The sequence below is a fragment of the Vitis riparia genome, chromosome 7 (genome assembly GCF_004353265.1).
Source record: "Vitis riparia cultivar Riparia Gloire de Montpellier isolate 1030 chromosome 7, EGFV_Vit.rip_1.0, whole genome shotgun sequence".
Classification (NCBI taxonomy): domain Eukaryota; kingdom Viridiplantae; phylum Streptophyta; class Magnoliopsida; order Vitales; family Vitaceae; genus Vitis; species Vitis riparia.
In genome coordinates, this window is record NC_048437.1 from 2,848,660 (window position 1) to 2,863,062 (window position 14,403).

At 36.7% G+C, this 14,403-nt stretch overlaps 1 protein-coding gene across 1 annotated transcript; it reads left to right on the forward strand.

Moving 5' to 3' along the window:
• The first annotated feature begins 1,809 nt into the window (after positions 1 to 1,809).
• LOC117917974 lies at positions 1,810 to 14,098 on the forward strand. Its single transcript, XM_034834478.1, has 3 exons — positions 1,810 to 2,041; positions 10,174 to 10,254; positions 13,380 to 14,098. Exons 1-3 carry the CDS (start codon positions 1,883 to 1,885, stop codon positions 13,776 to 13,778), a joined length of 639 nt encoding a protein of 212 aa, XP_034690369.1. The 5' UTR covers positions 1,810 to 1,882; the 3' UTR covers positions 13,779 to 14,098.
• The last annotated feature ends 305 nt before the right edge of the window (positions 14,099 to 14,403 follow it).

Here is a 14,403-nt window from a genome sequence, read left to right on the forward strand (position 1 = left end):
TCCTAGACATCATGGTAGTTTTAGTAGCTCGGTCCTTAACAAAAATATTGGAATGAAATTCAAAGGAAACACCATAATCATTGGTAAATTTAAGGACACCAGAGAAGGTTTTATCAATTGTAGGAACATAAAGTAAATGATTAGGAAAGAGAAGTTTAGAAGAATGTTAAGGAGATAAAAACATAGATGGACTAATATGCTTACTGAATGAGCCCTTACCATTGCCAAAATGAATATGATCTTAGCTAAATAACGCAATCTTGTTCATCAAATTCCTAACATTTGTACTAATATGATTTGTTACCCTTAAATTAAGATACCAATTTGTAGTGACATATAGTCTATAGTGTGGCAAGCATGGCAACTATTTGAGAAATTTTACTCTGATTATATCGCATTTGAGGGAAAGTTCCTTGAAAATGACAAAAACTTTAGAAGTGAGAAGGCATTTGATACAATTTATCAAACTTGTGATAACATTGCATGATCACATGTTTAAAACATTCAGGAAAATAGGTTTTAAGGCTTGTTAACATTCCATAAACCTCTACCAAAACCTCCACCAAGATGACCTTTGTCTTTGCCATTAAAACCAACTCTCTAGTGAAATTGAACACGAGGATTAAAGCCATGAAATTGACCTTGACCAAAAAAGTTGGAACTGAAATTCTGGTCTTAATTACAAGTGCCTCCAAAATTATTATTGTACTTTTTCCTCTCTTGTTGATAATTTTATCTTGAAATTGTAGTCACATTAGCATTATGAGTTGTTGAATCCAATGACTTATGATTCTTCTCAATATACGCTTCTTAAGCCAATAACAAAGACTCGATCTCAACGATGATATATGGATCAATTTGTGAATCTACATAAATAACAGATGTTTCATATTTAGGATGCAAATGTGGTCTTGAACATGGGGATCATGATCTACTAAAGTTAGCATATCAACACAATCTCTAACTTCCACGAAATATTCATTAATTGATTTAGTAATTAAGTTTTGAATTGTGTAACTTTAGCCTTAATTTAAGAAGTAAAGTATACTTCCAAAGTGATCCAAATATGTATAAAAGTTTCATAATTGATCATGCAAATGAGAACAATTTTACACATTAAAGACAAGAGTTAAGAAACGATCAATTATTCTTGAAAGTAGATTTGATTATGTCAATAGCTGCATTGTTTAAAGTGACAAACTTCAATAAAGGTGATCTTGAACTTGAAAGAAAATTATGGAGTTTCTGTTCATAAATGGTTGCAAACAGACTTATTTCCCCTAAGAGTAAAATTATTGTTGTCCAATTATGAGGAATTTAAATACAACACAACTTGAAAAGGATGACACCATGACAATTGTTGAAAAAGTTTCCCTTATTTTTGAGTCGTTATTATTGTGCCTATGGTAGAAGAATACAAATGTTTTAGTGCTATTTTGAATTTCTTAAAAAGACTTGCTAATAAAAAAAGAATTTTCTTCAACTTCTATAAATGATTTCATCAATTAAATATATTATTTTTAAGATACCTCAAGACAATGAGACTAATATGCAAAACAACGAAATCTTACCTGTATGGTGACACCATTGGAAAGGTTATGGCTGTTGGGGTACCATAGCTATGCCCAAATTTATATAATAAAGTAAATAAAAATTTAATGGAAACACTTGCTACGTCAGCAAAGCAAAGATAAGAGAAGCCAAATAAGCAGGTCACGTGGCATGACACGTGGAGGACCAGCCAGTGTATGCACTGCTGCTTAATCACCAACTTTCCCAACCTCAGTCCATAAAAACCTCACCAACACATTGCAACTTCCGCAACCCAAGCCAATTCCAGATAGAAAAGCCCTCTTCTGAAGCGTCTAGGGTTCCGATTTCCATGGCGAAGAAGAGGAAATCTGACGCTACGCGCCTCGACGAAGTTGATCGCACCATGTATACCTCCTTCTGCAGTGCTGCCAACTCGCTTTCGCAGCTCTACACGCAGGCCATGAACCAGCAACGCTTGTCTTTCCAAGCCGGTGAGCGTCACGCGCTGGTATGAGCTCTCTTCCCTCTTTTTGGTGTTTTGATCTGATGAGATTTCTCTGGAATGCGTTTTGGTTCGTGAATTTGTTCGGGTTTGGGTGTTCTTTGTTGTTTTGGTTGGATTCTCGGTGAGAAAATGAGGGAAAGGAGGGGAAAGTTTTGGAATTTGGTTGCTGGGTTTGTTTGATTTGGGTGGAGGATCTGTTTTTTTGAAATGGAAGAAAAGCCCATCTGTTTTCCTTCATTTTCATGCTTTTTCTCATCGACCAAACATGGCGTATAGTGGTTGTGGAGTTAGGCGTTATCTTTTTTGTTTGCTTGCCTTACTTCCTCAATATTCCCTTCCCCCCCCCTATATTTTCCCCAGAACGAAACGTTTTTTTATTTTGTTTGAACTAATTTCACTTCTACATTGATTGGAAGTAGGATAACGGCCGTGAAATTCCTGGTTCTTAGATAACGGCCTCTTTAAGAAAATTTTAGAGAAGCCCAATGGAAAAATGGCCATTTGAACGTGATAAATTCAATAAGAATTTATACAACTAACTTTTGCGTACTCTGCGTGGATAACTAAAACAGTTTGAAGGAAAAATTGGATTCAATTATTGGCTTCAGGGAAATTTTTTTGGTAAACTTCTTTGTCAGGGTTTCTGATTCGTACCCTTTTGACCTATCATTTAATCAGTCCTACTCAGATTAACTAAGGATTTTTTTATTTTTTTTTAAATTTTTATTATGGTAGATAACTAGTAGTCATACTGATTTTATGGTTACCTCTCACTTTAATGGGTTTCCCTTTTTTTCTCCCAAAAACGATCCTGGAGACTATGTGGTGCTTCTCCTTTGTTGTGCAGTATCGATATTCTTTCTCTCTCTTAATTTAGGGATTCCTATCTAATGTTCAAGGCTGTTACGAGGATGAAGAATTGGAAATGTATCTTTGCTCTTTATTTTTAAATTTTTTTATGTTTTATCTATTCCACACACCTATTTTATGTCTAACCTATTGGATTATTGGAGGGGCAATCCTCTATGATTGGTGGTTGAGTACGTGGTAAAGGTTGGAAAGTGTAATGGCATGCTTGACAATGTCAAGCAAATTAGAAGGGCCAAATCATGAATTGTTTTTAGCAGAAGGAAAACAAGTGAATTTCTGATACACTTAAGTCTCATAGGCTTGAGTTCGTGATAAGGAACGCTATATATTTGAAATAAAAGACAAGCAAGGGGGGGGGGGGGGGTCTGGCTCTTGAGAGGAAGATTCATCTTGTTAGGTGGGAGTTGGTTTGCCTTGAGAAGGATAATGGGGGGTTGGGGGTCAAGAATCTTTCTATCCTCAATAAGGCTCTTTTATGTAAATGGAGTTGGAGATTTGCTATTGAGAGAGAGGCTTTTTGGAACCAAGTGATTAGGGGAAAATATGGGGAGGAGCAAGGGGGATGGAGTTCAAAGGAAGCAAGAGGGGGGGGGGGGGGCATGGTGTGGGATTGCGGAAAACTCTTAGGAAAGAATGGGAAGTTGTGAAAAGTAGGCTTTTTTTCGTTGTGGGGAATGGGAAAAGGATAAAATTCTGGAAAGACATTTGGTGTGGGGATGAACCCCTTTGTGTTTCTTTTCCTTCTTTATTTGCATTGGCTGTTTCCAAGGATGCTTGGGTTAAGGATGTTTGAAGGTGCAATGAGGGTGGGGGAAGTTGGAGCCCGTTGTTTTCTAGACCGTTTAATGATTGGGAGTTGGAAGAGGTGTGCAGTTTTTTTGTGGCCTTAAATAGGAAGCAAATTCAGCAAGGGGTGGATGATAGGGTGATTTGGAGAGAGACTAATTGTGGGAAGTTTTCGGTTAAGTCTCTCAACAAATCATTAGTATCAGGCCATCCAATCTCCTTCCCTTCGTCGGCTATTTGGAAAGTTACGGTGCAGCCTAGAGTGAGTTTTTTTGGGTGGGAAGCAACGTGGGGAAAGACTCTCACCTTGGATCAGCTTCAAAGGAGAGGTTGGGCTCTAGCGAACAGATGTTACCTTTGTCAAAGACATGAAGAATCAATTGATCACATTCTTCTCCATTGTGATAAGACAAGAACTCTTTGGGTGCTGCTTTTCTCAATGTTCGGGGTGCAGTGGGTGCTGCCAGCCACGGTTAAGGAGATGCTTCTTTTGTGGGAAAGAAGAGGAAGGGTGTTTGGAAAGCAAGTCCTTTATGCCTTTTTTGGACGGTTTGGAAGACAAAGAACAAAGTTGCTTTTGAGGAAGAGGAGCTGTCAATCCAAAGACTTAAGACTTCTTTTGTTTATTTTCTTTGGTTGGAAACGAAGAGGTCTATAAAAGATGGTCCCTCGACCTTAGTTGATTTTGTTGGGTGGGTGGCTTCCCGTTAAGGGTGTGGGTAGGGTTGCTCTTCGATCCTTGGCTTTCTGCTAGGGAGCGTGGGGCGTTTTTCTTTCTTTTTCTTTTCTCCTTCTTGTACTTTTAGCCACTGCTTCGGTGGTTTTTAATACAATCTCTTTATTTATCAAAAAAAAAAAAAAGACAAGCAAACATTGGGCCTATGGTCACATAGTAGCACGGTATATCATTTAATTAATGGAAGTCTCTTATTTCAAGGGTTTATGGTTCCTTATTTAACATTCAAGTCCATGATTTTTTTTTTTTTTTGTTTTGTGGGATGGGGGGTGGTTTGATAAGAATGAATCAGCACTAAAGACAAGAACAAGAAAAAACCACTATCTACAGATCAAGTTATCAATAAAACCCAATAGTTCTCCTATAGAGCTATATACTATTCCATAAGAGACCTAATAAGGATCTCTTTCAGCTTTTGGCTGTTGAGCTCTTCCCCGCTGAAGATCCTTCTATTTTTTTTCATGCCACACAAACTAAAACAAACAAAGAAGAGCCATCCTCCTCTGTCTTTTGTCCATGCCCTACACCTTCCAACTCATAACAGTTCTTTCATAGAATCTGTGAACTCCCATGTAGCCTGAAAATTGCTAACATGTTCTACAACTTTCTGGTTCTATCACAATGGATGAGAATGTGGTTTGCCAATTCCTCACCGAATTTACAAAGGCTATACTCGTTGGTGATCAATCATCCTCTCCTCATAAGAACAACAATGGTTTGGATCTTACCCCATGCATCACAACTTCAAACTCCCAACTTTGAAAATATCTTCTAAAAGGGAGGGACCGAGAGCTTTCTTCCTCCATTGCCACCCAAAAGTGAGGTACTGTTGCATTCCTATTAGAGTCAATCATGAACATCTGAGGGAACAACTCTTTTAGAGCAAGCTCGCCTACTGATCTATCCAACGAGAATTTGGTGCTAAGGCCATTCCTAACCAAAATAGAGTTTCTAAGGCTGAATTTCTCTCATCCTTTTCTAATTGCTTTCCATAAACGCATACTAAAAGCCTCTGTCACCTCTAGAGTGCACCATCATCCATCCCCACCTTTCCATATTTGCCCCAGATTATTTTTTCTCCATAGGTAGTTATACCCAAGGGCATATCTCCACAACCATTTGCCTAACAAAGCTCTATTAGAAACATGCAACTTTCTAATTCTGAATCCTCCATTCATCTTATCTTACATATTGTTCTCCAATTCATGAGATGCAATTTTCTATCCTCAGAACGACTCTCTCACAAGAAATTCGATATTTTTCTAATCTTCTCTTTTTCTTGGGCATCACAAAATGGGCTATGAAATATATGGGAAGGCTTGTGAGAGTATTTTTTATGAGGATTAATCTCCCTATCTTTGATAAGTACCCTTTCTTCCAAGGGGTTAACCTCCTTTTGAACCTCTTTTTATCTGAATCTCACACTACACAAGACTTATGAGATGCTCCCAAAGGCAACCTAAGATAGATGGAAGGGAGCTCCCAACCTTGCACCCAAACAAAGATTCCAAAATGTCCAAATCTTCCACTTCTCAAGTCAGAACTATCTCGCTCTTTTGCTATTTAACTTTCAATCTTGATAAAAGCTTAAAACATAACATGCCTCTTTTCCAATATTTCATTTGCTCAACATTGGCTTTAGAAAAAAAAACAAGGTATCACTTGCAAGCAAAAGGTGCAAGACTTCAAATCCGACTCCCCCTCTGCCCTCAACCTTAAAGCCACTTAAAAAGACTCTTCTTGCGTTGTCTTAGAGATTAGGCAGCTCAAAGCCATCATAACTAGAACAAATAAGAGGAAAAAACCAACAAATCCACCTTATCCATCTTGGTCCAAAACCCATTTTTTCCATTATTATTATTTTTGATAGGTAAAAGCAATTGCATTAACAATGTCTAAAGAAGGGCGCCCAAAAATATACATGTGTATCAAGGCACCTAAGGCCAAAAAAGAAGAGAGATACACAAAAAACACCTTTCCCTCACTTGTAGCTCAACCAATTAATAAAATCAAATAAAGACGTTGAATTAAAACCTAAATGCACTTTGACCCATTCCAAGAACATGCACGTAAAGGACCGTAAAATAGTTTGGTTCGCTAAATTAGAATCATCAAAAGCTCTTCAATTTTTCTCATTCCATAAGATCCAAAATAAGTACAAAGAAGTTGCTTTCCACACCTTCTTCTTTTTCTTCCCTACGAAGGCACCATACTAGCTAAAGGAGGGCATCCTTGATCGAAGATGACATCATGCACTGAACACCAAAAAGAGCAAAAATAAGTTGCCAAAGCATGGCTACCTTGGGGTAGTGAAGGAGTATATGATTTGCCAATGCCTTCTCTTCTTTACATAAATAATACCTACTTGGTAAACACCAGCCCTTCCTTTTTAGCTGATCTAGAATTATAATTCTTCCATACAACTTCCCAAGCCAAAAAATTAACCCTCCTCGAGACCTAAGGTTTCCACACAATGCTTGAGGGAACACCTTCAGATTGCAACATGCTAAGGAGGAGTAAAATGATTTAACTGTAAAGGTACCTCCCTTTGACACTTGCCAAGTCATGACATCCTAAACACCCTTTCTAATCGCTTTGCCTTTGCTATCTTTTGAAAAAATCTCCCACCTTTTTCATTTCCCAATCATTATTCTGTCTTGTGAACATTAGTATTGAACAACCTACTTCCCCAAACTACTCCCACATTTAGTCTACCCAAGCATCTTTAGAAGAGGCTATTGAGAGCAACTTTGGGAAAGCCTTATCCAAGGAATCCTCACACCACCACCTATCCTCCTAAAATCTCACCCTCCTAATAGCCTTCTTTCCATAACCTTCCCTCAAAGCTCAAGAACACCAACCCCCCTTTTCCTTTCCTTCCACCCGTTTTTTCCATGATTGAAAGAAGGAACCTCCAATTTACATGATCTTAAGCTTTTTCTGTATCTAGCTTACACACTAATCCCACCCTTGAGCTTTTTTACTTGAGTCTTTGGTCTTATTACCAATCAAGTCCATGATAATGCTAATTGAACAATGTTTTAAGTTTGGAAAATTAGATGATGTTTCAAATTTCCATGTAAATTCAAAATTTGGGAACATTTGCAATATTCTTCATATCTGTTCATCTAGTTTACATATTGTGAAGGGGTCTAGGGTGTTGCTACTAGCATAATGAAGTTTATTTATTCTTTCATAGCGCACATACTTGTACATGGATTACCGCTGGTGCAAGAATTGGAATGCTTGATTTTGGTTCATTTGATAGAGTTCTCAATGTTTCTTTGTCTAAACTGTGATGGCATATGACTGACTATTGAATTGGAAGCACATCACAGAGTAGAAAATAGAAAAATGCCACTGGGAGAATGATCCTTTTGAAGAATTATCTTGAGGCATTTGTGCTCTCATTCTTAACACTACTTACATCAGATTGATGAATGTTATCACTACTTTCTTGATCAATTATAAACCCAAGGCAGTGCTTATTCGAGAAAAGAAAATCCAAACATCCATGACAGTTTGGGAAAAGTGTAGCAGAACCAAAAAAAAAAGCAGGATGCCTTGTTTAACCAGTCCTCATCTCATGAACAACAATTTAGGTTGAGGGTGCATATGCATTGTTGGAAGACTTACACCATTTAAAACATTTATTATTTAACATACGTGGGGAATGGAATTCCCTCTGGGTGGCATAAAACCTCCAATACTGAGACAAAGGGTTTATAGTACAATGCTAATTTGACATTGTAATTTTTGTCTTAATTCTCTTTTTACTTTCTTACAAAATTTTTGACATGGAATGCAGTGTAGCATCCTCAGTAACATATTCTGAATCTAGATTAGAATTGTCAGAATTTATGTATGAAGTCTCATTGGAGTTCAACATTGCTAAGAGCCTAAAACTGTTGCAAGTTGCCTTGAACTTAAGCCGGAACTGTTCTCTGAATCAGGAGCAGAGTCATTACGGCCCCTTCTCTAGTTGATTAAAAATTTGATGACATTTGATTCTGAGATCAATCTAAGGATAGCAAAAAGGTCAAGTGCCTTGTTAAGAGGTTTTGCCACTAACATGCCTCAAAGTGTGCAAGTTAATTTTAAAATTCAAACTCGTCTCATGTAATTGACCATAAAAAAAAATGAAATAAAAAATCTTTTAATGATTGCTTATTTCTTATTTGAGTTTGGATACATAGCAAGAGTGAAGTGCTTCTATTTATCTTTAAGCGGACATGATGCAAAGATAAAGAGGGAACTTGGCTTTTATGATGTATCTGAAATTTTGAGCTTGGACAACAATGAGCATGCATTGCTATTATTTGTTAGCAGAGGAGACATCAGTATTTTGTTACAAAGCAATGATTTCACGGACTCAAGTCTGTGATAAAGAGCCATAAGCCTTGAAATACAAGAGAAGAGAGCACTAAACCTAGAGTTTCATGGAGCCCAAAATTGGGTCCTTTAACCAATTGGAGGCCTTGTATTTCAAGGGTTTATGGCTCCTTATCATAGAATCAAGTTCGTGAGTTTACTTGCTTGTGCCATATTAGAAGGAAATTTTGAAAATATTTCGAAATTTCATAGCTAATTCCTGGCAACATCTACAAGATTCTGAAATCTGCTCATCCAGTATATCTACTGTAAAAGGTTTCCATGAATTGCAATCAGAGGAACATGTGGTTGTGGTTGGTTCCTTGATATAGGGTATGTTCTCATAAAGGGATATCGATGCTATGCATACTGGATGGTTTCGTTTTGTAAGGTTCATCTTGATGGAGCTTTAGATAAGTACGCTCATCTTGGGAGATGATGTAGGGAATGGATGGATTGATTGCCAAAAAACACAGTGCTATTTTACAAATATGGGAATCCCAAGCCTAGAGATTGGGAGTCAAAAAGATGTGGTCAACCTCAATTATCATCTATATTTCAGTTAAGTTTAAACAGATAAGAACACTCATTGAGGGCTTAACTCTGTAGAACTTCAAATATTGCATTCATTCTTTGTTTCTAATATCCACTATGGTGGGCCAAACCCCAAATACAGGGTAACATGCTTTCTTTTTGGAAAAGGGTTTATCTTATGTGTTTCAATTTATGGGAAATCTTTTACTTTTATTCACTAATTGAGGATTTTGACTGGACTTCAATATCAATGCTCAAAGCTTTTAATTTACTTCCACCTAAACATCCGCATGGCCTGATCTTACAGACACTCTACTCTCTAGTTATTAAACTAAGGCTCGATCTCTTGTTTTAGTGGGTGGCTTCAGATTCTTTGAATCTTCATGTAGTATTTGTTTTTCTCAATGTGGTACCTGTGGATCACTCTGAATTTTTCCAATACTTCTCTAAACAGTGAAACACAGATTTCCAGGAGGTCATCTGTCTAATTTTCTTCCTTTTGAAAATTTAGTGGTCTTTTGGACTTCAAATTGAACAATGGTATCATGTATCCTAGTTTTGTGGCTCTCACATCTAGATCATTTCCATAGATCTTTTTTGGTCCTCTCATCTTTCTGGAACTTATTGGCTGTAGGATTGATGAATGATGGATAAGGCCAAAGGTGGTATCCATTCGGTCTGAACTGAGCATTTTCCTTTATCCTTCTATTTCTATATTGCTAGATGTAACCTGTTTGGTTTTCCTTTATATCCATTTATTTAACACTAACCATTTGTTTTTTTTTTCTCCCTCTTTCTGGGTTCCCTGCTTGTGTGTTTTTGCTTCTGGTTTTGGTAGGAGAAACTTTATCAATGGGTTTTGAGACAACAGGAAGAGGGATCAAGAGTGACAACCGTAGATATTGTTGCATACCTGCAGGTATCTTAACTTTCAAATTTCTTTTATAACTGCTCTTTATAGTTTCTCATTGTCATTGCAATGATGATATGCTATTACTTTCTTGATGGTTATTCCTTCTTTCTTTTAAGGTTAATCAACCCCATAGTGTAATGCATGGTTTGAAATGCTGAGTCACATCCAAAGCCATAATTTTGAAAGGTTTCAATAATAATTTCCTGCACAAGATGAATAGGGCTTTCATAAGAACCAACTTTGTCCTTGCTTCCACATTAAGCTCTTTCTAAACCAGAAGCTATGTTAATAAATTGCCCAAATAGGCAACTAAGCTCTTTCAGTTTTTGGCTTTGTAGAAGCCAATCCAGACAGGTCCTTTGTGTGCTTAAAAAACTACTGATAGGTTCTGATTCAAAAAGAAAAAAAGGAAAAGGGTCCATTATTAGGGAAGTAGTGACATAGATTCTGGTTTGACCCGATTTTTTTGATATGGTGGTGTTGAGGCATGGCACATGGCCTAAAATCTTACCTTCATCATTTTTGTCTTGTATCTCAACATTAGTCAGGAGTGGTACAAATTCGACTTTCTAAGGTCCTAGCTAATAGGATAATGGAGCTCATCAGCAAATTTAACAAATTGACATGATGCTGTAGTGGAGGCCATTAAATTTTGGATGGTGCCATTAGGTTCTTGTTTGAGAATAGGACTACCAGGATTAGTGTATAAGCAGTTCATTGAAAAGACTTACAATCATGATAGTTGGAATTTCCTTTTATAGTTAATCTCCCCTATGAGGCAGCTCATTTGGATGTGGATTTGTATCTTTTGGGTTACATACTTTGTTCTTTTTAACAGGACTTAGTTTGGTTTCTTAAATAGTTGCAAGGGCATAATACAAGGTTCTATCTTTCTCCTTTTCATTTCATTGTAGTGATGGAAGTGTGGAAGTAGGGTTCTTTCAAGGTTGCCATGTGTGAGGAGTGGAGAGGGTACCAAATTTTTTATTCTCTTATTGATGACTTGCTTCCTTCCTAAGGAGCTGGCTTGGGTCAATTTGGACGAGGGAGAGCTTATTCCCCTAGGAAGTATAATAATGTTCTTCAATGTATTTGGGTTGCAAAGCAAGTAGGTTGCCCACATCTTGCCTCCCTTTGTTTGGGTGCTTTTCTTCAACAGTGATTGAAATGTCGATTTTTGTTGGTGAAATTTCGCCGATATTTTCAGTTATCAGTGAAACTGAATATGACATTAAGGACTGATAATTGGTTGGAAGGAATTTCGCCTTTTTTTCAAAGTTATCGTCAAAATATCGGCAAATATTGGGTTTTTGCCTATTTTTCGGGAAATTTCCCTATATTTCTGCTGGTCAATGTGCTGGCTTGGGTCAAAGTGTAGCTCCGCTCCGCTCAAAAATTAATTTTTCACTGCAGCGTGGGCGTTGGGGTTCGATGAAACTGGGATCATCGAAGAAGAAGAAGAAGAGGAGATACGAGGTTGCTTGCTTGACTGGGTGGTGGGTCCAGAAGAAGGGGCTGCTGAGGATGCCTCTGCCCGCTTGCAGCTCCGAGTTTCCAGACAAAAGCCCCCACCCCTCAAATCGGACGGTTGCTCGCCATCTGAAAAGCGGCAATCAGACGACACCCGATCCACGATTCCCCACCATTTTCAAAACTCCACCAACAAAAACAATCCCCAAGATTCAATCTTTCCCTCCCCACCTCAACCACACCAAAACCCCATATCACAAACCCTAGATTCCTCCCAAACCAGATACCAATCAGCTTCCACAACACCAAAACCCCCCAAATCACAAATCCTAGGCTCTCCCACCCAAACTCCCCCCGATTCAAACAAACTACTGGGTAATTCTTAAGCTAATTGAGCATAGGTTCTGATTCACAAACAAAGGTAAGTCCCCAAGAAAGAGAAACAAAACAATACAGAGAATGAGAGACAAATAGAAACCCTAGCTATCGTTCTTCAATAAAGAACAGTAGAGACTATTTTCCAACTTTTCATGCACACACCCACATGTATAAACCCATATATATATATATATATATATTTTTTTTTTTTTTTGATAGGAAACGACAACGGAATATATTGATAAAAAGAATGTACAATTAGAAGGATGAGAAATCCTCCCACCAAAGAGTATATATATATTTTTATATATAGCTATAAACATACATAAGTTTAGTAGACATATATATAATATATGAAATTGTGAATAAAGACCAATATGATAATTTATACTACACATGTTTCATTTGTGGAAGGAAATAAAAATGGAGTGGAAACTATTCTTTAAAGATAAAAATATATTGTATCTTGATGTTTAAAAAAATATGAAATCTTTTTCATGTTTTTCGCATTATATGGGGTATCTTTTGATGATTTATATTTAATATGTAATTTTTTAATTTGTTTATTAATAACATTCATGATTGAAATATGTAGAATTTATAAATAAAAAAATATTATATTATGAAGTTAATTCTTAATATATAAAATCAATATCTATATATATACATATATATATATATACATATATATATTATGCATGTATAAACTTTTTTCATCTCTCTTCTTTTTAACCAAAAATTTTACTTGAATTAAAATTTTTTGTTTTGCGAATAACATGAAAAGAAATAGAGAATGGAAGAGAATAAATGAGAGAAAGAAATTTATGATCCATGAGAAACATATATCAATCTCTCAACATGAGATTAATCAAATATAATTTAAAGGGGATGTAAGAGAGAGGTTAACCGGGTACGTTACTCTATCTCATTTTGTATTCTATTGTCAATCGAATAAGTGGAGAAGTCTAGAGACAATATGGGAATTAGTCTACTTTTTATTACACTCTTAGAATTTGGTGTGTAATTATAGGGTTAAAAGAGCCGAATCTTGGAATAAAGAATTGCCTTTTTTGTACGTGTATTGTTCACTAAAGAGAGTAGAACCACGTCCATTGTGAATAATATTAGGCTTATGACCTGCATTCTGTCTTTGTTACACATTTACAATTTAGCCTAAGAAAAAGAAATACAATAATAGAAGATTCAATTAGTTAACCTTTTCCCTCTGTATTAAAGCTGGGGGATTTGATGAAACACACCCTTTTGTTTATGGTTTTTTGTAGAATGAGCTCGAGTACGGTGTGGAGGATGCGCCAGTGTCCCCCCGGCTGCCGCTCCAGCACCAACACACCCAGACCACAATGCACATGACCAACTCAGGCGCCCCAGTTTCTTCCAACTCGTTTGGGCATCCTTCTGCGGTTGGGATGGGACTTCGTTTTGGGAACATCGATCAGCAACCCAAGAACAACGTATTCTCAAATGCTCTCTCAAGCCCTGTTCGTCGCAGCCTACAGAACTATCACTTGGCACAGGGCAGCTACTATTCAAACAATGTCATGCCATCCGGAAATGGACCCAGAAACAGCGAGACCCAAACCAGGGATTCGAACCCCCCAAGCTCCAACGACTCATCCATGGACATGCATGCAGATAGCCCAGGTCATGAATCTTCTTACTGAAAATTCTGCAGTAAACCCATCTTCAAACTGACTGCAGTTTCCGATGGAAAAGGAGCAAGAATCTTGAAAAAAAAAAAGGATTGCTTACAAGAACCCAGAAAAAAGCAAGGTGTGTGCCTAGAATTGGTGTATTGCAAAAAGAAATATGTCTGAAGGAGAGGGAAGAGATTAAGTTGAGAGGGCTCTCCCATATATTTTCTCTTTTTTGGGTTGTCTATACATATAAAAGATGCAAGGTGTGTTGTTTGAGTGGATCTGTGAACCTTTCTGTTATTGTAGTTGATGATTTTTATTTTTATTTTTATTGTTTGCTTTTTATATTTGTTTATTTTAGCATTTCTATTTATGTGACTTTTTGGTGATGTGATTCTAATTATTATTATTCTTATTAGGGTTATTTGATTAAAAAGGATGAAATAATTCATTTTGTAAATTTAACTTCCATTTATTTAGCTTCACAAATAGGATTAATTGAGTAAACAGGATGAAAAGATTCTAAATATGTAAAATTAATTGTTTTTATTTTTGAACTTGAAGAGTAATATGTTTTTAATATAATTTTTTTTAATATTTTGATCATTTATACGTGTATTTTAATGGAAAAATGTTATTTTTGTAAAAGAAA